Source organism: Salvelinus sp. IW2-2015, linkage group LG1, assembly GCF_002910315.2.
Source record: "Salvelinus sp. IW2-2015 linkage group LG1, ASM291031v2, whole genome shotgun sequence".
NCBI lineage: Eukaryota > Metazoa > Chordata > Actinopteri > Salmoniformes > Salmonidae > Salvelinus > Salvelinus sp. IW2-2015.
The window spans coordinates 52,939,561-52,962,088 of NC_036838.1; the positions used below are offsets into that span (position 1 = coordinate 52,939,561).

Below are 22,528 nucleotides of genomic sequence, written 5' to 3' on the forward strand. Positions count from 1 at the left end.
GAGAGTGCTGTGTGTCAGGATTAGTGCTTTTGAGGACAAGTTCGGTTATAAAAAAATTATCACGGATTTCAGTTTTGATTATCTTTTTCAACATTAAATGCATTATGAAACAATGACAAATTATTTTAGTGGAAATTCCAAAGCCCAAAATAGTGAACATTGAATTGCCAAAACATTGAAAACACTCTTGTCTTTGTCAGTTCCACATTGGGTAGACATCAATAGAAAAAGAGGACATTACTATGAAATAATATTTCAGTTGTGTGTATTACTTGTTATTTATTTGATGGTGTTATTATTTTTCATTCTTTAAAGCCATCTCATCTCTTCTCAGGCAGTAGCAGGCAGCCAGCCAGCCAGACAAACATCTAACGTTCTCTGTGCTCCCCATACTGTACTGTCTTTGAGTCATCCTATTTAGCTAGGCTAGCTTGCTAGCTAGTAGCTGCTTATGGATGCTACATAGCTGTCTGACAATCATTTGACTAGTTCTTCAAATTATATATGGCATACTTACAAGACCGCTTATGAGCAACTACTCCAACTATCAATCGGGTAGAGCTACCTCAAGAACTGTCTCTATCCCTCTCATTATTGTGTTGTGTACATTCTCATGTGGTCTGTGTAGGCTAGCCGTCTCTGTCCTAGCCGGGAAGGACAGGCACAATGGATTCTGTTCATTGTAGTTAATTACCACGTTTCTGCACTGAACTAGGTCATATATTTGCCTAATGAAATATACAACTCCCTTCAGCCCAGCGTCCCAGAGAGTTCTTGACAAAATGTATCTTGTGAATGATTTGGTTTCTCTCTAGAGAAAAATAACGAACTGTGGGACGCTGAGCTGAAGGGAGTTGTAGGCAAATAGTCTACCTATTTCAGCGCAGAAACGTGGTAATTAGCTACTATGGAATTCAAGTAATTGAACTGACGTTTGTCAATTAGTTGTTTAATAACCCCCCACCCCCAAAAAAAACATTGGTTAATTGCTCAGAACTAGTCAGCGTGGCTGTACTCAGACTGCCTATATAACAGTTACAGAGGGCAGCAGCCAGATCTGGGTTCAAATGGTATGTTTTCTTTCAAACACTGAGCGGATGATTAAGCTTGCCTGGTTTGACAGATTTGCCGGGTTTTCACTTTTGTGATTATTCCATTGGTTCCATTGTGCCAGGCAAGCTCAATCAAGCACAAGTACTATTTGAGCTCAGATCTGGAGGTGAGTCAGGCCTAGACTTCTCTCTGGCCTCAGAAAGCAGAGCAGCCTTCATGTTCTGCTGCTGCTGTGTGTAACACTGAGAGAGAGGGTGCAGGCAAGGCCACAGCCACTCAGCCTGATAAGCAGAGAGCCCTGACTGGACACTGGGCAAGACTGAGCACACATCACCAGCCCGATCCAGGATGTTAGTGCTGCTGCCAATCCCTGCCCTGTCACACACACCAGCCAGTAGCATCACTCGCATAGCTGCCATTCCACACATCCTTTCAGTTTCACAAAATGGAAAAAAATGAATGCACGTCTATTCTCTCCGGATCTCATTATATTCATCGCCAGATTGTTTCTACCACCAGTGCTACTTAATAGCAATCTGTTGTGTGACACCACAATACACCATTTTTTTCTTTAGCAAAGCCTTTTCAGATGATAATAATGAAGATGGGCACGTTGCGGTGCTCTGGTTGCTTGCGTTGCTGTATTGAAAGGTCAGGGTCTCGGTTGAATTGAAGACCTTTGTTGTCCCAAACCGATTTGCGCTCTGTGAGCAGATGGGTCTGACACGGCCGGTAGTGTGACCTTTAGTAAAAAAAAGACGCTCTCCCTTACCTACCCAGAGAGAAGAGCCTTTACCTGGACACTTATTCAGAAGGAGACCCTGTGGCTCGGATAGCTGTGGAGCTTCAGAAAATATGTTCCTGGCCAGCCACCCTCTCAGTCCAAAAAAAGCACTCTGATAACATCCAGTACACAAATGCTTTGCATGCACACACAGGTATCGAATTCCTACACACACAGCCACACGCACACAAACCAAATTCAGTTTGTTACGGAACAAAACCCATCCCCGCCCATTATTTGGGCAAATGGTGACTCACCATCAGAATGATAATGATTGTATATGGCATGCAGTTATTCGTCAAACCCTGTTGGTGTATTTCTAGGTTGTGTGATGTGCGGTATGCAAGAAAAGCTAACACAGCCTCTTCTTATTTCAGGTGGCATTATACAACCCAGACCAGGATGGGAGTGACAGCCCAAGAAGCAGCCTTAACAACAGCCTGTCTGACCAGAGTCTGGCCTCCGTCAATTTAAACAGTGTGGGCAGCGTGCACAGCTACACACCGGTAAGAGCTCACACTGCAACCTCCTCTAACCACAGTGTTACAGCTATACACACTGCTAACACCAAGCAACACAAACAACTACAGGATCCCAGGTAGAAAACATTTACAACCGGGATTCTCAGCTGGTTGGTTGCGGGAGGTTTTGAATGGGATGTGATTGTCTGTGTAAAAAAAAATATAGAATTTATTTTTATTAAACATACTCCATTCTGAACTTAAACGACTAAAACCAGGTATAACGTGTGTAGAAGTGATAATGAACCTATATTTTAAAATAATTTAACCTTCTGAAGTAAAATAGTTCAATCATATAATTTTCAATATAGATTTATTAGCAGCGCTATTTAACGGATTTGGTTGATTTTATTGTCTCAAACCAGTAAGCTTGAAAGATCAGACACACTGGTAGGATTGTCAAATGTTTGCCTGTGTTCACACAGCAAAGTTAAAATACTCCAAACCATAAGGTATCAATAGTGTTGTTTGGCAATGCATATACACGCGTATTGCTTATGGTCTAGATTTCAAGCGATCTGTTGATACTTGTCTAATACTGTCAGTGCCAGGCCATCGCCAAATGTTTAGCTAGATAGCTCAAGTTAGCATATTCGCTAACTAGCATAACATAGCTACCTAGCTAAGGACACTGCACTAACTCAGCAGCTAACACAGGCAGCTGTTTCATGGAAATGAGCTAATCCATTGTGATTCAATTATGTCAATACTAGCTACAGTGGTTAGATAGTATGTAGTGTTGTGTGCATTGTCTGTGAACTTAGCTTGCTACCATCCCATAGCCAACATTACACCATTTTTCCAAGGTGGCTTAGCAGTTCAGACGTCTTTTTCTGTTCCGTATTGTTCGTGTCCTGTATATATATATATATTTACACCTTTCTTCGCATATCTTTTATCTATTTTATTATCCAAGAACTCAACTACAAAAGCTTTCCTGCAAAAGCTTTCCTGCAACCCGCTTCACCAATTACAAAAAGTATTATTTACCTCAATCTGAAAATCCATCGTGGAAGCTAGCCAGGGGCTAATTCAGAAGCTAGCCTGAAAGCTAACCAGAAGCTACTCCGATAGCTAGCCAGAAGCTAATCTGTAGCTGCCCCGAAATTAGCCGGTTTGCTGGCTAGCGTTGGTGTTTCAGCTGCCCACGTTTAGTGGTCATCAGCTATTCCTTTAGCTCGATAACTACCGGCACTTTTGTGCAACGCGACTCGGACCGGAGCATTCCGGGACTCTTTTTCTCTTCAGTTCCCCGGATTCCAGCCGCAGGCTCTGGACACTTGCACCTTGATTTCGCAGCTAGCTAGCTGCAAACCGTGTGTCTATTGGCTTACGTCGACCCCGGAGCAACTCAAATCATTCTGGAGCTAGCCAGCTGAGGAGTTCCATCACCATCCGGACCCGTTTCTTTTGTTGCTGCTGCAGATACGGAACCCCACCGGGCCTTCACGACTGACTGCCGCGACTGACTGCCGACGTTATCTGCCCGAGGGATTTATCCAACTGGCACCTCCGTCCCGACGTTACCTGAACGCTCATCTGAGGCCCGCTAATCGTTAGCTGTCTTATCGGCTGCTATTTGAACAAGTATATCGGACAACTTTATTATTATTATTATTATTATTTATTTATTTTATTTTTTCCTTGGGTCACTATATCTATTTTGCCAATTTGGATTGATCCCCTCTACCACACGGAACCCCACTACACGGAACCCCACTAACCTACCGACGGAAACGCACGAGGTATCTACAAACAGACCTCCATCCTATGCTGCTACCGATAGCCATATACCCGGCCAGCTGTCGGATCGCCACGACCCCAACCAACCTCTACTCACTGGACCCTTATTGATCACTCGATTAGCATGCCTCTCCTTAATGTAAATATGCCTTGTCCATTGCTGTTCTGGTTAGTGTTTATTGGCTTATTTCACTGTAGAGATTCTAGCCCTGCTCTCTATACCATATCCAACCTCTCAGTTCCACCACCCACATATGCGATGACATCACCTGGTTTCAATGATGTTTCTAGAGACAATATCTCTCTCATCATCACTCAATACCTAGGTTTACCTCCACTGTATTCACATCCTACCATACCTTTGTCTGTACATTATTCCTTTAAACTATTTTATCGCCCCAGAAACCTCCTTTTACTCTCTGCTCTAGTAGCTCTAGGCGACCAATTCTCATAGCTTTTAGCCGTACCTTATCCTACTCCTCCTCTGTTCCTCTGGTGATGTAGAGGTGAATCCAGGCCCTGCAGTACCTGGCTCCACTCCTATTCCCCAGGCGCTCTCTTTTGATGACTTCTGTAAACGTAATAGCCTTGGCTTCATGCATGTTAACATTAGAAGCCTCCTCCCTAAGTTTGTTTTGTTCACTGCTTTAGCACACTCTGCCAACCCGGATGTTTTAGCCGTGTCTGAATCCTGGCTTAGAAAGACCACCAAAAATTCAGACATTTTCACCCCAATTACAAGATTTTCAGACAAGATAGAACGGCCAAAGGGGGCGGTGTTGCAATCTACTGCAAAGACTGCCTGCAGAGTTCTGTTATACTATCCAGGTCTGTTCCCAAACATTTGAACTTCTACTTTTAAAAATCCACCTCTCTAAAAAAAAGTCTCCACCGTTGCCGCCTGCTATAGACCACCCTCTGCCCCAGCTGTGCTCTGGACACTATATGTGAACTGATTGCCCCCCATCTATCTTCAGAGCTCGTGCTGCTAGGCGACCTAAATTGAACATGCTCAACACCCCAGCCACCCTACAATCTAAGCTTGATGCCCTCAATCTCACACAAATTATCAATGAACCTACCAGGTACCACCAATTCCGTAAACACGGGTACCCTCATAGATATCATCCTAACAAACTTGCCCTCCAAATACACCTCTGCTGTTTCAACCAAGATCTCAGCGATCACTGCCTCATTGCCTGCATCCGTAATGGGTCAGCGGTCAAACGACCTACTCATCACTGTCAAACGCTCCCTGAAACACTTCAGCGAGCAGGCCTTTCTAATCGACCTGGCCGGGGTATCCTGGAAGGATATTGATCATCCCGTCAGTAGAGGATGCCTGGTCATTTTTTAAAAATGCCTTCCTCACCATCTTGAATAAGCATGCCCCATTCAAGAAATTTAGAACCAGGAACAGATATAGCCCTTGGTTCTCTCCTGACCTGACTGCCCTTAACCAACAGAAAAACATCCTATGGCGTTCTGCATTAGCATCGAACAGCCCCGTGATATGCAACTTTTCAGGGAAGCCAGAAACCAATATACACAGGCAGTTAGAACAGCCAAGGCTAGCTTTTTCAAGCAGAAAAATGCTTCCTGCGACACAAATTCAAAAAAGTTCTGGGACACCGTAAAGTCCATGGAGAATAAGAACACCTCCTCCCAGCTTCCAACCGCTCTGAAGATAGGAAACACTGTCACCACCGAAAATCCACTATAATTGAGAATTTCAATAAGCATTTTTCTACGGCTGGCCATGCTTTCCACCTGGCTACCCCTACCCCGGACAACAGCACTGCCCTCCCCTCTGCTACTCGCCCAAGCCTTCCCATTTCTCTTTCTCCCAAATACAGTCAGCTGATGTTCTAAATGAGCTGCAAAATCTGGACCCTTACAAATCAGCCGGGCTAGATAATCTGGACCCTTTCTTTCTAAAACTATCTGCTGAAATTGGTGCCACCCTATTACTAGCCTCTTCAACCTCTCTTTCGTGTCGTCTGAGATCCCCAAAGATTGGAAGCAGCTGCGGTTATCCCCCTCTTCAAAGGGGGGACACCCTTGACCCTAACTGCTACAGACCTATATCTATCCTACCTGCCTTTCTAAGGTCTTCGAAAGCCAAGTCAACAAACAGATTACCGACCATTTCGAATCCCACCATACCTTCTCCGCAATGCAATCTGGTTTCAGAGCTGGTCATGGGTGCACCTCAGCCACGCTCAAGGTCATAAACGATATCGTAACCGCCATCGATAGGAAACAATACTGTGCAGCCGTATTCATTGACTGGCCAAGGCCTTTGACTCTGTCAATCACCACATCCTCATTGGCAGACTCGACAGCCTTGTTTCTCTAATGATTGCCTCGCCTGGTTCACCAACTACTTCTGATCGAGTTCAGTGTGTCAAATCGGAGGGTCTGTTGTCCGGGCCTCTGGCAGTCCTATGGGGGTGCCACAGGGTTCAATTCTTGGACGACTCTCTTCTCTGTTTACATCAATGATGTCGCTCTTGCTGCTGGTGATTCTCTGATCCACCTCTACGCAGACGACACTATTCTGTATACTTCTGGCCCTTCTTTTGACACTGTGTTAACAACCCTCCAGGCGAGCTTCAATGCCATACAACTCTCCTTCCGTGGCCTCCAACTGCTCTTAAATACAAGTAAAACCAAATGCATGCTCTTCAACCGATCGCTGCCTGCTCCTGCCCGCCTGTCCAACATCACTACTTTGGACGGCTCTGACTTAGAATATGTGGACAACTACAAATACCTAGGTGTCTGGTTAGACTGTAAACTCTCCTTCCAGACTCACATCAAACATCTCCAATCCAAAGTCAAATCTAGAATTGGCTTCCTATTCCGCAACAAAGCATCCTTTACTCATGCTGCCAAACATACCCTTGTAAAACTGACCATCCTACCAATCCTCGACTTCGTGATGTCATTTACAAAATAGCCTCCAAAACCCTACTCAATAAATTGGATGCAGTCTATCACAGTGCCATCCGTTTTGTCACCAAAGCCCATATACTACCCACCACTGCGACCTGTACACTCTCGTTGGCTGGCCCTCGCTTCAACTCGTCGCCAAACCCACTGGTTCCAGGTCATCTACAAGACCCTGCTAGGTAAAGTCCCCCTTATCTCAGCTCGCTGGTCACCATAGCAGCACCTACCTGTAGCACGCGCTCCAGCAGGTATATTCTCTAGTCACCCCCAAAACCAATTCTTCCTTTGGACGCCTCTCCTTCCCGTTCTCTGCTGCCAATGACTGGAACGAACAAAAAATCTCTGAAACTGGAAACACCTATCTCCCTCACTAGCTTTAAGCACCAGCTGTCAGAGCAGCTCATAGATTACTGCACCTGTACAAACCCATCTACAATTTAGCCCAAACAACTACCTCTTTACCTACTGTATTTATTTATTAATTTATTTTGCTCCTTTCACCCCATTATTTCTGTCTCTACTTTGCACTTTCTTCCACTGCAAACCAACCACCAGTGTTTTTTTTAGTTTTTTATTTTACTTGCTGTGTTGTACTCACTTCGCTCCATGGCCTTTTATATTTTTATTTATTTATACATATATTTGTTTGCCTTCACCTCCCTTATCTCACCTCACTTGCTCACATTGTATATAGACTTATTTTTTTTCCCACTGTATTATTGACTATATGTTTGTTTTACTCCATGTGTAACTATGTGTTGTTGTATGTGTCGAACTGCTTTGCTTTATCTTGGCCAGGTCGCAATTGTAAATGAGAACGTGTTCTCAATTTGCCTACCTGGTTAAATAAAGGTTAAATAAAATAAAATAAATAAAAAATTACATATGAAGTGTGACTGGTTGATTCGTGGATGTACAGAGAAAATGCCCTCGTCTTTTTTCCTTTTTTTTCTTTGCTCCCAGAATCTCACTGCCGATAGACTGCCGATAGACTGCCGATAGACTGCCGATAGACTGCCGATAGACTGCCGATAGACTGCCGATAGACTGCCGATAGGTACTTGCTAGAACAAAAGTGACGAACCTGCTGATTATACTTGTAGAATCGCAATCCTTGTCAATGGCCAACAACTTGACTTTGAGCCAATCAGCGATCACGAACGTTACTACTGGGTCGGCCTGCAGCAGGTACCGCTTTTGTTCTAGCAAGTACCTATCGGCAGTCTATTGGCAGTGAGATTCTGTGTATTTCATGCTTAACATTCTTCATCAAGAATATCGGCGAAATATAATTAAAAAGGTGGGACTGTTGTTCCATTTTCATTTAATTAGTACATTTACTAGCAATATATAATTTTTTTAAGTTTTCCAGATTGCATTTTGGCAACAAAATTCYCAATGCGGATATTGGATTGAGACAGACAACCTGGTTCAATTTCGGTCCTAAGGCAAAACCAGTTGAAAACCACCGATTTTAGAACATGCATGTCAATCTCTAACCACAGTACCCCAGCTATACATCAGCTAAAACCAAACAAGCACCACAAATAACTGTCACTGTATCACAGTTAGACATACAGGAATTTAGGCAGTGCATGCCAATCTCTTATCACAGTAGATAGCTGTAACCCTGGAACTTAAACACAGTGTATCAGCTCCAATCTGAGGGCAGTGCCCCAGACCAGTTAGTTACTGTGTATCTCATATGATCCGAGAGACCCAGGAGTTTCCCTTCAGAAGAGCTATAGACAGTGAGAGACTAAAGAGGTCGGGGGGATGGTGCTCTAGCGCAGAATATCAGGGGGGGGGGGGTTGAGGGAAAGTGAGAGCTGTACACACTCTTGGAGAGCAGACAAAGAGAGCTGTTGCCTGTGATGCCTTCCCACCAGAGATGCCCCCTTCTTTGGTGGGGTCCTCCTGCTTCCCAGGGTGCTATTGCTCCAGGCTCTCTGCATCGATCCGTTCAGACTGATGGATGTCCCTCCAGTGCTGCTGCTGAGAGCAGACTGTTTCCTACTGCCTCACTTCAGCCAGGCAGACTCAGACTGGATTCTTTAGCAAGGCAATCTATACTGTAGCCCACCAGTATGTCTGCGAAGCCCTTTGCTGTGTTAAAGAATGTGTACTCTAACAGCAGGGCTACTTTAAGTGATAGCTCCATTATTAGTGTCCTTCACATGTTAAACCTGGTATGGCTTGAAAGCTACCTCTGTGATGCTGCGATTAAAGGATATATACTGTTCTTAAACATCTAGTCTACTTCATGTAAATGTAAGGTACCTCCACAGTTATAGAATAGTGTTTGCTCCATATTAGTGTTTTTCTCATCATTAACCTTATTAGACCGTCTTTTAGAGGGCAACATTGCCTGCACTCTTATACACCATTGGATAAAATTGACCCTCACACTACTGTACATGGGTAAAATGATTGCTTATTTGTACAAGGCTTTTGTGTTTTTGTTTTAAATACATTTTGCAGGTCATCTATTGTATTGGCTTTGTGTTGATTTTGGTTTCTCTTTTAATACTTTTTGAGAAGGTTGCAAACAGCGATCAAGACAGTCAAAGGCATGTAGTTGATGTTTAGTTTGAGGAGTGACCACTTTACACCAGATTTTTTGCTGCTTATACATGTTCATTATGGGTTCTTGGCAGTTTAATTAGATTAGTGGACAGGACTAAAATATAAGCCTTGATCTGTTGCACCAAAAATGTACTGAACAAAAATGTAAACGCATTATGCAACAATTTCAATGATTTTACTGAGTTACAGTTCTTTATACTGATCAGTCAAATGACTGGGAAGGAGCGCAGCCATGGATGGGCCTCGGAGGGCAGAAGGGTTTTATTACAGACAGAAATACTCCTCAGTTTCATCAGCTGTCCGGGTGGCTGGTGTCAGACGATCCTGCAGGTGAAGAAGCCGGAAGTGGAGATCCTGGGCTGGCGTAGTTACACATGGTCTGCGGTTGTGAGGCTGGTTTTACATACTGCCCCAAAAAATTAAACTACATTGGAGGTGGCTTATGGTAGAGAAATTAACATTTAATTCTCTGGCAACAGCTCTGGTGGACATTCCTGCAGTCAGCATCCCAATTGCACGCTGCTTCAAAACTTGAGACGTCTGTGGCATTGTGTTGTGACAAAACTGCACATTTTAGTGACATTTTATTGTCCCCAGCACAAAGTGCACCTGTGTAATGATCATGCTGTTTAATCAGCTTCTTCATATGCCATACCTGTCAGGTGGATGGATTATTTTGGCAAAGGAGAAATGTTCACTAACAGGAATATTAACAAATTTGTGCACAAAATTTGAGAGAAATTAGCTTTTTGTGCAGATGGAACATTTCTGGCATCTTTTATTTTAGCTCTTGCAACATTGGACCAAACCTTTACATGTTGTTTATTTTTGTTCAGTGTAGAAAAATGTTTTGCATGAAATGTTTGTGGCTCTCTTGTTCTCCAGCAGATCCATGTGCAGATATCCATTGATGTCTCTGAGACGTATGTTTCCCAGTCAAGCGTCAGTGTTCGATGGTGTAGTCGGTGCTCTTCACCAGTTAAAGTGAAAGTTGTAGTCTGTGTTTGGCTGTGGTAATAGGTTTGTATTGTAGTTAGTATGTTAGACGGAGGTGTGTACCGCTAGGTTGTACTGCATGACAGAACACAGCCGTCAGTGTTGGGTGTTGAGTAGATGTAATTCACTGCTCCAAAATCTCTAATTATCTCTCCTCTATTTCTACTCCTCTCCTCTCGCTCCTCCTCCATCCCCAGGTGACTAACCACCCAGAGCCAGTGTCTCAGTCGATGAGCCTCCAGCAGCCCCAGTACAACATGCCAGAGAGGGACAAGCAGCTCCTCTTCTCCGACTTTGAAGATCTCAGTGCCTCTTTCCGCAGCCTTTACAAGTCTGTCTTTGGGCAGTCCTTCAGCCAACAGGGTGAGTGCTTGTCTAGAGGGCAGGATGACCCTTCCCGGGTAGTAGGGCTGGGCGATATGGCCAAAATCTCATATCCTGATATAGGTCAGTTCATATCCTGATAATGATACAAATCATGATATAGCACCTATTTTGTATATGGTTGATATAAAATGACCACATGTAAAGGCCTATTTCTTAATACATTTAGAATTAAACTCAACAAATAAAAGGTACTTACTCATATTTTATTATTTCTCCTTTTATTTCGATTTTTTTACTTGTGCAAATGTTCAATTAAGCATGTAACAAAATATAAAATATTAATGTATAAAATCTAAAGAGGTAAATTGCAAACAAAATAAACATAGGCCTAAAATATATATTTATTTATTTATTTTTGACGGCTTGCCTGTTTTACATGTTATTTTGGTTTTAATACGTGTCACATATCAATTTGCATTTGGTACCTTGAGTTGAGTGTTAGCACAACTCACGAAACCCCCGTTTCTGGACCGTGTAAATTGAGGCCATGTCTTTGCAGACGTAAGTTGTAACGGCAGCTGTTATCTCCTTCCATCTTCGTGATTATTTGCCATATGGTGTGCCGCGGGCAAACGCCTCTTGCAACGTCTGAGTCGGGGGTTTGTTTTGAGCACTCGACTACTTTTTTGGGTCTCATCCGTAGACTCTCTCCGTACTGTTTCACATGATTCTTGTGTAGGTGGTAAAAGAGGTTAGTGGTGTTTGAGCCTGTTGTCGGGACCGGCCTGCGGCATATTTTGCAGAGGACGGTTTTCTGGTCCGTGTCAGACTTTTCATACCCGAACCACGTCCATGCGACCGAAGAAGCCCGTCTTTTAGGTATGAGCTCTGTGCTCTGTGTCATGTTCACTCTCCTCCATGTTTGTTTGTGTTGCAAATTTCCTTCCACGCGACTCGTGTGGAAGAATGCAAAGCGTCGTCCAATTGACTAAAAATATTGCCGTAAAGAGTGTGATTTGCGACAACGATTTAAACGATAGACGTTTTTCTATCGTCACACGATATATATGGTCATATCGCCCAGCCCTACCGGGTAGTGTTAGTAAACTCGTGCAGAAGATGCCAGGATTATTCTATGGGTGTTGTTATACATCTAACAGCTGGTCGAAGGAGAGTGGAATTGACGCTTGGTCGAAGGAGAGTGGAATTGGTGCGAATTAGGTTTAGTGATTTCAATGAGTTATTTAATAGACAGTAACCGTAGTGCAAATCTATGGGTGTTTTCATGGTCTACTGTGTGCTAAAGCCACGTGCTAAAGCCTCTGGCCTCATTCCCAATGCTAAGCATAAAACAGAGTCGTCAAGTTCATAGCAGAATGATGCAGTGGACTTTATTCATTATATGGGATGAAACATGTTAATCCTTACTCTGCCTGTAATCTAGTATATCTTTAGGATGATATATATCACACACACACACACTTCATATGATTGCAGCATCAAACCTGCTTTTGCCATAATGATGAAGTTCATAATGATAAAGGCCTATTGCACAGAGTCAGATCAAGTGTGGCTCTCCAAAACATGGCAGCCCTTTAGAACGTAATGCTTTTTGTTTGTAATCTGATTGACTGATGAACAAAAAGCACTTGACAAGTGGGTTATGGGCAAAAGCAGACAATGCTTTTCCTTGTATAGCCTACTTTCACAAATCTAATGCATTTCATGCTAATGTTTTCAGTGTTCCTCTCCTTTAATCTATCATCTAAGTTTCATTAGTTTAAAGTTGTTCCCTTTTTATGTGCATAAAAGTGAAATCTCTTAGTCAGACAAGCCCTTGCAATTAAAAAGTGTAAATAAGCGAGCGAGAGGATTTCACACCATGGTGCTGTAGACAGTGAGCTAATTCACCGGCTTTGATAATAGGTAATGAGCTCGCATTATTATTCTGGGGCTGCGCGCTAATTGCTTTCTGTATTTCCCTGGTTGGACAATGGGCTTTCTGTGCCGATAAGAGATCCACCTTTGTCACCGCTGCAGTAAGTGTTATGGGGCAGTGGCGAGGGGCTGGAGTCAACTCTAAAAGCACTCCAGTGAAATAGGTTAACTGTGGCAAAGCTGGTAGCCTAGCGGTTAGCCTAGTGGTTAAGAGCGTTGGGCCAGTAATCGAAGTGTAGCTGGTTCAAAACCCCAAGCCGACTAGGTAAAAAATATGCCGATGTGCCTTTGAGCAAGGCACTAACTGTAATTGCTGCCGTAAGTCGTGCCGATAAGAGATCCACCTTTGTCACCTCTTCAGTAAGTGTTCTGAGGCAGTGGCGAAGACACCTCTAAATGACTAACATGTAAATGGACAGGCCTCTTAAGAACCACTCCCCTACACGATTGCTGTTGGGTGTGCAGATGTTCGTGCTCCAGTCGTGCTTGTTTAGAAAACAGTGCTGCTGCACAATGACAAATGTGAAAAGAAACACAGGATGCAGAAGAAAGGCTCAGACTCTAGTGCTGCTGAGACATTCCTTCAGCTCGTTCAAAATGGCAGCTGTTTAGTTTCAATGTAACATCAGTTTATTTTACATTGTATGTTAATATCAAATAGTGATTCAATTCTCTAAGCAGAGAGCAATAATAATGACTGTGTTTTGTGTGTGTGTATATGGACTTCCAGGTTTGATGGGCATGCCAACGGAATCGTCCCAACAGACCCACACCTCCTGCTCCTATCAGCACTCACCCAGTGGCACCATTAGCACCCAGAACAGCCTGACAAACAACCACTCCAGCAGCGGTGGCCAGGTGCCTCTGTCCCACCCTCCCCAGCTCCCTGGCCAGAACGCCCACCCGGGCCATGGCTCGCCCCACACACAGCACATCTCCCAGCACGGCCCACACAACCAACATGGCCAGCACAACCAACACGCCCAACACACCCAGCACCAGCACCCCCATCACCCTGCGCACTCCCAGCATGGTCCGCACCCATCGCAGCACGCCCAGCAGCAGCACACGCCGCACCCCTCCCAACACGCACAGCACACCCAGCACCCCTCCCAGCAGCACAGCCAGCACCCCTCCCAGCAGCAGCACCAGAGCCTGGCTCACCAGCCCCATCCTGCCCAGCAACAGATGGCCTGCAACACGGGTAAGACCTGCCTCTCTCTTCCACACATATGTCTCTCACACACACACAAACAAACACACACATTCAGATACACTCAGGGATAACCCTCCTAGACACAGCTGCACATTTGTTCTGTATAAATACCAAGACCTGCTTTAGGACAACGGACAGTAAATCACCATCTGATTTATGCTGTTTGCTGTAATGAGAACAAAGCAAATGTTGCATCCATACAGCAGACAGTACCTCTGGAGCACAGCAACCTTTTCAGAGGGAACTGGCTCCTACCAGTGGCCAAAGTAGAGTACCGTTGCAGGAAATGTAGAAACTAATGGACTCCTCCTGTCTCTAAAAACCAGTCTGTGCTCCGTCTGTGTTTACAGGTCTGCCCTCTGACTGGTACCCAAATCTGGACGCACTGAAAGAGAGCTGCCGTATTGCCAGCAGTTATAACTGGGCTGATGTCGACCTCTCACCTTTTCAAGGTGTGGCCATGAAGGATTATGTAAATGCAGTTGCATTGACACAGCCAATTTCAGCCTCAAATAGGATAACTATACAGGCTGCTCATTTTTCAATATGTTAGGCCTGCGTTTAATATATTTTTCTTACTGTCTACCTGTATTCTTTTCACTGACATTTTAAAAGCTGTTTATTGTGTTTACCAGAGTCATTTTATCCTAATGATTTCATGGCTGATTGCCCATGATGAGCACCATTAGACACGTTGGAGTTCTCTCTTTTTGTTGGTGTGCTGACATGTTGCCAATCAACAGTTGAATTTGAAGGAGCTCTACAATTAAAGAACACTGCCTTCAAGTTTAATTACCAAACAGTGTAGCTCAGCAGGTCAGAGTTGATCCAATTACAGTATACAATTGCAAGGTAGGCGGTTTTAATTATCACCGATAAAGTTTAGTTATGTAATTAAAGCATTTTATTTTTTTTACATAGATAAAAGTATCTACACCCACTTTTCACATTTATGYGGTGTGGATGATTTGACCGGTGATTTTTATGACTAACTTGTCGTTGAGACATTTCTCTGCAGTGGTTAGCAGCTAGTACTACTGAATGGGTTGGACTGGTGAGCTGCTGAGGCGGCGGCTGTACATCGCTGTTGTTTTCCTTGGCTGATGATATGTATGTTTGACCCTGTGCAGGACTGAAGGAGAGCATGAGACTAGCAGAGCAGAACAACTGGGCCCTGGAGCCCACACAGATCGCAGATCTCTGCTCATCTATCAACCAGTTCTTCGCCCGCACCGGCGTCATTCAGCCACAGGGGGCAGTGCAGCCCGTACCCGTATGCCATGGTTCCATGCACCCCAACAAGCCCAGCCAGCACATGGCCACAGGTGGGTGACTCATCACCTCTAACCTGCATCCCAACTAACATTATTATTGTATTTACCACTGCAGATCACTGGACATTGGTGGCATTTTCCTTTATGTAAATGTACACTGAGTGTACAAAACATTAGGAACACCTTCCTAATATTGAGTTGCACTCCCTTTTGCCTCAATTTGCAATTTGTTGGGGCATGGACTACAATGTGTTGAATGCGTTCCACAGGGATGCTGGCCCATGTTGACTCCAATGCCTCCCACAGTTGTGTCAAGTTGGCTGGTTGTCCTTTAGGTGATGGACCATGATACACAGGAAACTGTTGAGTGAAAAATCCAGAAGTTTTGCAGTTCTTGACACAAACTGGACCTACTACCATACCCCATTCAAAGGCACTTAAATATTTTTGTCTTGCCCATTCACCCTCTGAATTACATGCATACACATGTCTCAAGGTCTAAACATCCTTCTTTAACCTGTCTCCTCCCCTTCATCTACACTGATTGAAGTGGATTTAACAGGTGACATCAATAAGGGATAGCTTTCCCCTGGATTCACCTGGTCAGTCTGTCATGGAAAAAGCAGGTGTTCTTAATGTTTTGTCCACTCAGTGTATATTGCAATAATGCTGCGGACCAGGTGGCTTGTTTTAGCTAGCGCATATATTCTTTTGGGATTGCGATATTTGAGTTTGTCTTTCTCTCCACAGGAAATCTCTACATGGACTCAAGACAGAGCATGTCTATGATGGGCCCCCCAGGATACCCCCACATGCCCCCAATGAGCAGCGCAGGTCCCACAATGACAGGTACAGAACAGCGGCAGCCCCTATACAACTACTCACTAAACTAGGTCTCAGTTAAGGGGATGGTCACTCCGAGTATTCTTCAAACCTATCTTTCCACATTCTACAAGCACTACAACAACACCTTGACAAGTCCATTTCCTGTTCAACTACACATTTAACCAATGAAGCTTGCACAGTGCATGTGTGTCTTTGTGTGTATGTACTATGCCCAACTCCCCTGCTCTCTTCTCTTAGGACACCATGCGCAGATGAACCAGCAGCACATGATCTCTCCCAGAAACTTCCAGATGCACCGCATGCCAGCTGATGACATCCAGGATGACTTTGACTGGGACTCCATTGTCTAATGTTAGATGTTCTGCCCCTAACGAGGAACGGTCAGGTGGTGCAGAGCAGGTGGAAGTAGGAGGAAGAAGCCAGGCTGAGCTGTACGCTCTAGCGAGGAGACTGACTGTTGCTGGTGGGATACAGAACAGAAGAGCAGGTGTCGTTTTGGGAGGATAGAGGGAGAGACTTCAGAGTGCTGCCATTTTTACAAACAAAATGAAACATACAAAATAAAGGTTACTTTGAAGACAATCATATTTACTAGGACATGTTTAAGTGGTGGCTTATGTAAGTGGTGGCTTGTCTTGACCAGGCAAGTAGCACACGTTCATGTCGAAACAAATTCTCCAGTTCTCGTTCCTCAGCCAGCCCTCTCCCATCCCCCTCCCAGACAGCAGCTTTCCAAAGTTCCCCCAGCTCCCTCCGTAACTGTTGTGATTTGAGCGACTTGTTCCGCTTGTTATCCTTCTCGTGTTGACTTCAGGCCTCAGCTGCCTCTTGGATGAGTTTGTCTCTCTTTATTCGTTTTTATTATTTTATGGAAAACGCAGGCCGCCTGTGGTGCTTGTTGGTCAGCTTTGGGTGGACGATGGATCCCCAATAGTGGGTTTATTGGTAGGAAGGTTAGGCTCCCCAATAGTGGGTTTAGTGGTAGGAAGGTTAGGCTCCCCAATAGGAGTTAGTGTAGGAAGGTTAGGATCCTCAATAGTGGGTTATTGGTAGGATGGTTAGGCTCCCAATAGTGGTTTATTGGTAGGATGGTTAGGCTCCCAATAGTGGTTTATTGGTAGGATGGTTAGGCTCCCCAATAGTGGGTTTAGTGGTAGGAAGGTTAGGCTCCCAATAGTGGGTTTAGTGGTAGGAAGGTTAGGATCCCAACAGTGGGTTATTGGTAGGAAGGTTAGGCTCCCCAATAGTGGGTTTAGTGGTAGGAAGGTTAGGCCCCAATAGTGGGTTTAGTAGTAGGAAGGTTAGGCTCCCAATAGTGGGTTTAGTGGTAGGAAGGTTAGGCTCCCCCAATAGTGGGTTTAGTGGTAGGAAGGTTAGGGCTCCCAATAGTGGGTTTAGTGGTAGGAAGGTTAGGCTCCAATAGTGGGTTTAGTGGTAGGAAGGTTAGGCTCCCCAATAGTGGGTTTAGTGGTAGGAAGGTTAGGCTCCCCAATAGTGGGTTTATTGGTAGGAAGGTTAGGCTCCCCAATAGTGGGTTTATTGGTAGGAAGGTTAGGCTCCCCAATAGTGGGTTTAGTGGAAGGAAGGTTAGGCTCCCCAATAGTGGGTCTATTGGTAGGAAGGTTTACAATAACTGAGGTTATGTTTTGAACAGGGTGTTTTGCATTGAACTAGGCTTCACATAAAGAACACAAATGCTTTATCATAGAGCATTGTCCTTTTAACCAACACATCTGGCCCATAAAAATAAACCTAATTGTGTACATTCAGAAACATTACAGGCAGTATTTGTTGTGGTTTTGTGTCTATTCTGTCAACAATGTCATACCTTTATCTCCAATACTCCAACAAGACTGAAACTGGTAGATGAATTCCAGACCTCATCACCTTTTTTTCCCCACCTTTGTCTGGCTTTTTTTTCCTTTGTCAAAATAATAATTAGACTGAAAGTAGTCTCATTCTCAGTCACTACATCCTTCCACTGGTCCCGCAATCAATGAGATTGATTATAATTTCCCTGTACTAGTGTATTAAGGGAATAGTTTGTAGTTAATACACAAAATGAATGAGTACAAGTATACACCTGTAGGTGTCTATTCATTATATTAAACTCAGTGTAAATGCAGCACAATGAACTGTAGGATATTTTCCTGTTATCTTCTGATACAGGAAATGTACTGATTTAAATCAATTACTACAAGCAATAGGAATGTTCTTCATTCAGATGCTATACGTCTGAAGTCATCAGAATTGATCTCCCAAATATCTTCTTGGTTGTGACCGTCAGACTTACACTGTAAGGCAGAAAATATGCTGAAATACGATATAAAAAGGGAACGAGGTGTGTGTGTGTTGCCCTAAAATTACAATCATCTGCATATGCTATCAACGAGCACAAAACAGATGAAAGCAAGGGTTCAAGGCAGATGTGCGTTTTGCAGGCAGGGTTTCTTATGTTGAGAAATGAGCTCTATCTGGTCAACAGCCAGGTGGAGATGGAGGATGGGAGGACTTGAGGTTCTGGAAACACTCCTGTCCTCTCTGTCCCTCTTTGGCGCCTTAATCAGACTGGCCCTGAACCCTCATCATGGTGCTGCGTTGAACCTATATGGGAGCTTTGTCTGGGTAGAGCACAGTTCATCTTCCCTTTTTTAATTTGTTCCTCCACTATTGGCCCCTTAGATAAACTAAATCTGTGGCTGGATTTTGTTTTACTCCATTTCTGAAAATGTTTAGTTTTTTTAAACAAACAAAAATCATGACATTGTTTTGTAATATCACATAAACACCACTGGGCCAGACACCAAAATGTCTCTTGTGACAGTGTACATGTATAGATACTGAACCGCCATTGTCCTTTTGAAACAGGAGGCAGAAGACAAGAAGGGAAGCTTGGCTGAAGCTAGTGCTAGCTCTTCTCACAGCTAGCTATACTGCCAGGCATATCTGCAAGGTTTCACAGATCTTTTAGCAGCCAGTTCGTTAATACTGACCATTGTTTTGATCTTAAATGTTTTTTTCTTTCTTTTCCTCCATCTTTTTCCTTTTCTTACTTCTGCTACTTTTACCTGTACCGGATTTTCGGTTAGATTCCCAAATGTTCATTGTATTTGAAAGCGTTGTGTGTGGCTGATTGTCTTGCCTGTGGATACCCATTGAGTGTTTAGGCTTTGTTTAATGGCCAAAATCAGTCAGTCAGTTAGTCAGTCAGTCAGCCAGCCATTTAAAGCACAGTCTGATTGCTCATTCAGTTAAAAAGCCAAGATCACTTAAGATTGTCCACCATTGAGCCCTTCATTAGTGAAGGAGGACTACTTTATGGAGAAGAGATCAGTGTAGCGATTTTGAATTGACCATTTGATTGCTAGTTGAAGTCAGCGTGGGTGCTACAGACTCTGGGACTGACCTAAGGAATGGGTGTTTAGAGGGACACGGTGAGAATGTGGATATAAAAGTGATAGGGAAGTCTTGGCAGCCCATGGTTTTGTATGTTGCAWTTCATCACTGGTAATGATGAGGGCACTAATGAAAAACTCTCAGACAGCCGTAGGGTATGTAGTAAATCCACCCCCACAGCTCAGGAGATGGGATGGGCTGGAAAGAGCTCATGGATGTGATCAGAGGTAAAGAGGGAGGGAAAGACAATGACTGGATCACCCTCTTAACTGTGTGTGCTTGTGTGTCTGTGTGCGAGTGAGTACATTTTGTTTAAAAAGACAATTCAATTTTTTAAATACTGCTGGAGATGTACCTGCCAGAGAGATTACTATGATATGAAAAAAGAAAATAAGCCTTGTTCGCTTGTTACATTACGGAGAAAACTGCCAAGAAGTACTGCTGATTGAGGCCTATTTTATTCAGTGCTGGTGTGTTGTTGTGCTTCTTGTAAATAAATGTCTTTTCAATCATCCCTTTTTCCTCTTGGGGGCGGGACATCAAGGCAAGGGGTTGGTCTTACTCATGAAAGAGGGAAAAGAATAGAGTATTTTGTTATTGTCCAATCAGAGGGTGAGACCGTATGTGTATATATCTATATTGTATATATGTGATGAAAATGTGTTGGCTTTTTGTGACACTACCTTTTACCTGTACTATGGTTCTACATTCAGTGTTTCAATGTTGATAATATATATTTTGTTATGTTTTTCAGTTTTTGATTTTGTCTTTGTCATTTCTTGTATTTGTTTTCTTTTTCTCTTTTTTGTCCTCTTGGTTATTGCACGGTTTATTACTTTTGCTGTCCAATGAGGTGATACAGCTACTCTTTGTATTGGTTTAGTGCTGTAAAATAACTTGTTATTAGAGTTGTCGATACCACCCCCATCCCCAATATGCATGAATGGCACTTAAACAAATAAAATGTTAACTTCACTGTGGAATGGTTGTGCGTTTATCATATTTTTTTGTGTATTTGAATGAGTTACATGAAGCAACTTGTGAATTATTTCATATTTTGAACATAATATGTGGCTGTTACTCGCATCGCTGTTACAGAACACGTTTTGCAGTATGTTTAGACCATAGTAGTTGTGTGTAGGGGAATTTCTATATACACTGTTAAAATTGCAGCAATTATGACAAATCAGAGCCAAACTGAATGGTTAGTGTTGAATATAACAGGTAGTAGAGCCCAACTGGCAGTAGTGCAGCTCCTTGCTCACAACCTCAAACATTTACCTAAAATAGTTTGGGGGAAATATTTGTTTTTTTCACTTGCAACGTTCCACTTAGTTCTGTGCACTCTAAATGTTTAAAAGTTCACTAATTCTGAAGGTTTTCCAGGATCATACATTTAGTACTAGTGTTCATACTGGAAGTCTTTCTTCCATGTCAATGACAGGCTCCGTATGTTGTTTTCCACATGACACGTTCCTGGACTAGAATAGTCTCCCAGGACAGTTAGTCAGCAATCTTAGGTTTATCAAGACATGCATGTCCTTTTCCCTGCCCAGCTCCCGGAGGCCCTCCCCTAGCCCCTACACATGTCAAGCCCCCATGACACCCACGAAACTTCCACTTTCACACTCCATGACATACACTACTTCATGCTCATTTTGGAATTCTGCTCCATCTCTTTGGTCCAAACTGGTAGAAGTGAGTAACTGACTGAAGAGCCTCCACTGCTGTCAGGGAAGGTAGTGTGGGGGAGCTTAGCTGTGCTGCAGCTCCTTTAGACTCAGCTAGGGGCGTTGGTCTAGTTACTGTAAGAGAAGACATCAGGAAGACAGTCATGAGAATTCCTCTGATGCTGCTTCTGCTGGCACTGGCAGTACAGCTATGTTCTGCGCTGCCGACTGACATTTACTCTTGAGGTTCTGACCTGTTGCACCCTCTACAACCACTGTGATTATTACTATTATCTGGCCCTGCTGGTCATCTATGAACGTTTGAACATCTTGGCCATGTACTGTTATAATCTCCACCCGGCACAGCCAGAAGAGGACTGGCCACCCCTCGGAGCATGGTTCGTCTCTAGGTTTCTTCCTATGTTCCTGCCTTTCTATGGAGTTTTTTCTAGCCACTGTGCTTCTACATCTGAATTGCTTGCTGTTTGGGGTTTTAGGCTGGGTTTCTGTATAGCACTTTGTCATCGGCTGATGTAAAAAGGGCTTTATGAATACATTTGATTGATTGAACAAGTAAATAAGCCTCCGCTCTAATTTTTTGGGGCTCCAAAGTGGCGCAGCGGTCTAAGGCACTGCATCTCAGTGCTAGAGGCGTCACGACAGACACCCTGGTTTGAATCCAGGCTGTATCACAACCGGCCGTGATTGGGAGTCCCATAGGGCGGGGCACAATTGGCCCAGCGTCGTCCGGGTTTGGCCAGTATAGGCGGTCATTATAAATAAAAATGTGTTCTTAACCGACTTACCTTGTTAAATGTATTTTTATTTTTTGAAGTGTTAAATCAACTAATCAATCACTCTAGCCTCCTATGTCCCAGATGTAGGATCTTAATTTGACTCTATATTATCACAGCAAATGAATCCTGCAGCAACAGCATTTTAACGTTTAGTCCATAATGTTGCTTGATCGGTGGTTAGGCTATTAGCTGGCCAAAAGTAGGCTACATTAAGTGTTAAACTGTTAATATAACTGTTAGTGTGGGTTTTCAGTGAATTTATGTAAATCAGCAGGCTCATCTGCATTTCCTGCAACTCTCAGCAACAAAAGGGATCAAATTAGGATTCTATATCTGTATGTCCTGAGCTTTGATTTGAAACACCCTTTTCGTAATTTAGTGAATTCAGTCAATTTGTTTAGTTAGTTTTAATGTATTCAATTGAGA

General features: G+C 43.6%; 1 protein-coding gene across 6 annotated transcripts in view; it reads left to right on the forward strand.

Moving 5' to 3' along the window:
* LOC111969889 (forkhead box protein J3-like) overlaps nt 1–20,610 on the forward strand; it is a 127,236-nt gene extending 106,626 nt beyond the window's left edge. The window contains exons 6-15 of one of the 6 annotated variants that reach the window (XR_011480600.1): nt 2,215–2,343; nt 10,836–11,001; nt 13,634–14,107; nt 14,470–14,571; nt 15,250–15,444; nt 16,144–16,242; nt 16,477–17,233; nt 17,370–17,435; nt 17,470–17,505; nt 17,682–20,610. Coding sequence is in view for 1 of the 6 variants with exons in the window: in XM_023996255.2 (XP_023852023.1) it covers nt 2,215–2,343; nt 10,836–11,001; nt 13,634–14,107; nt 14,470–14,571; nt 15,250–15,444; nt 16,144–16,242; nt 16,477–16,589 (1,278 nt within the window). In the remaining 5 variants the exon portion in view is untranslated. The other 5 variants (XR_011480602.1, XR_011480603.1, XR_002878048.2 and 2 more) reach the window with 5 other exon arrangements.
* Nucleotides 20,611–22,528: the final 1,918 nt, after the last annotated feature.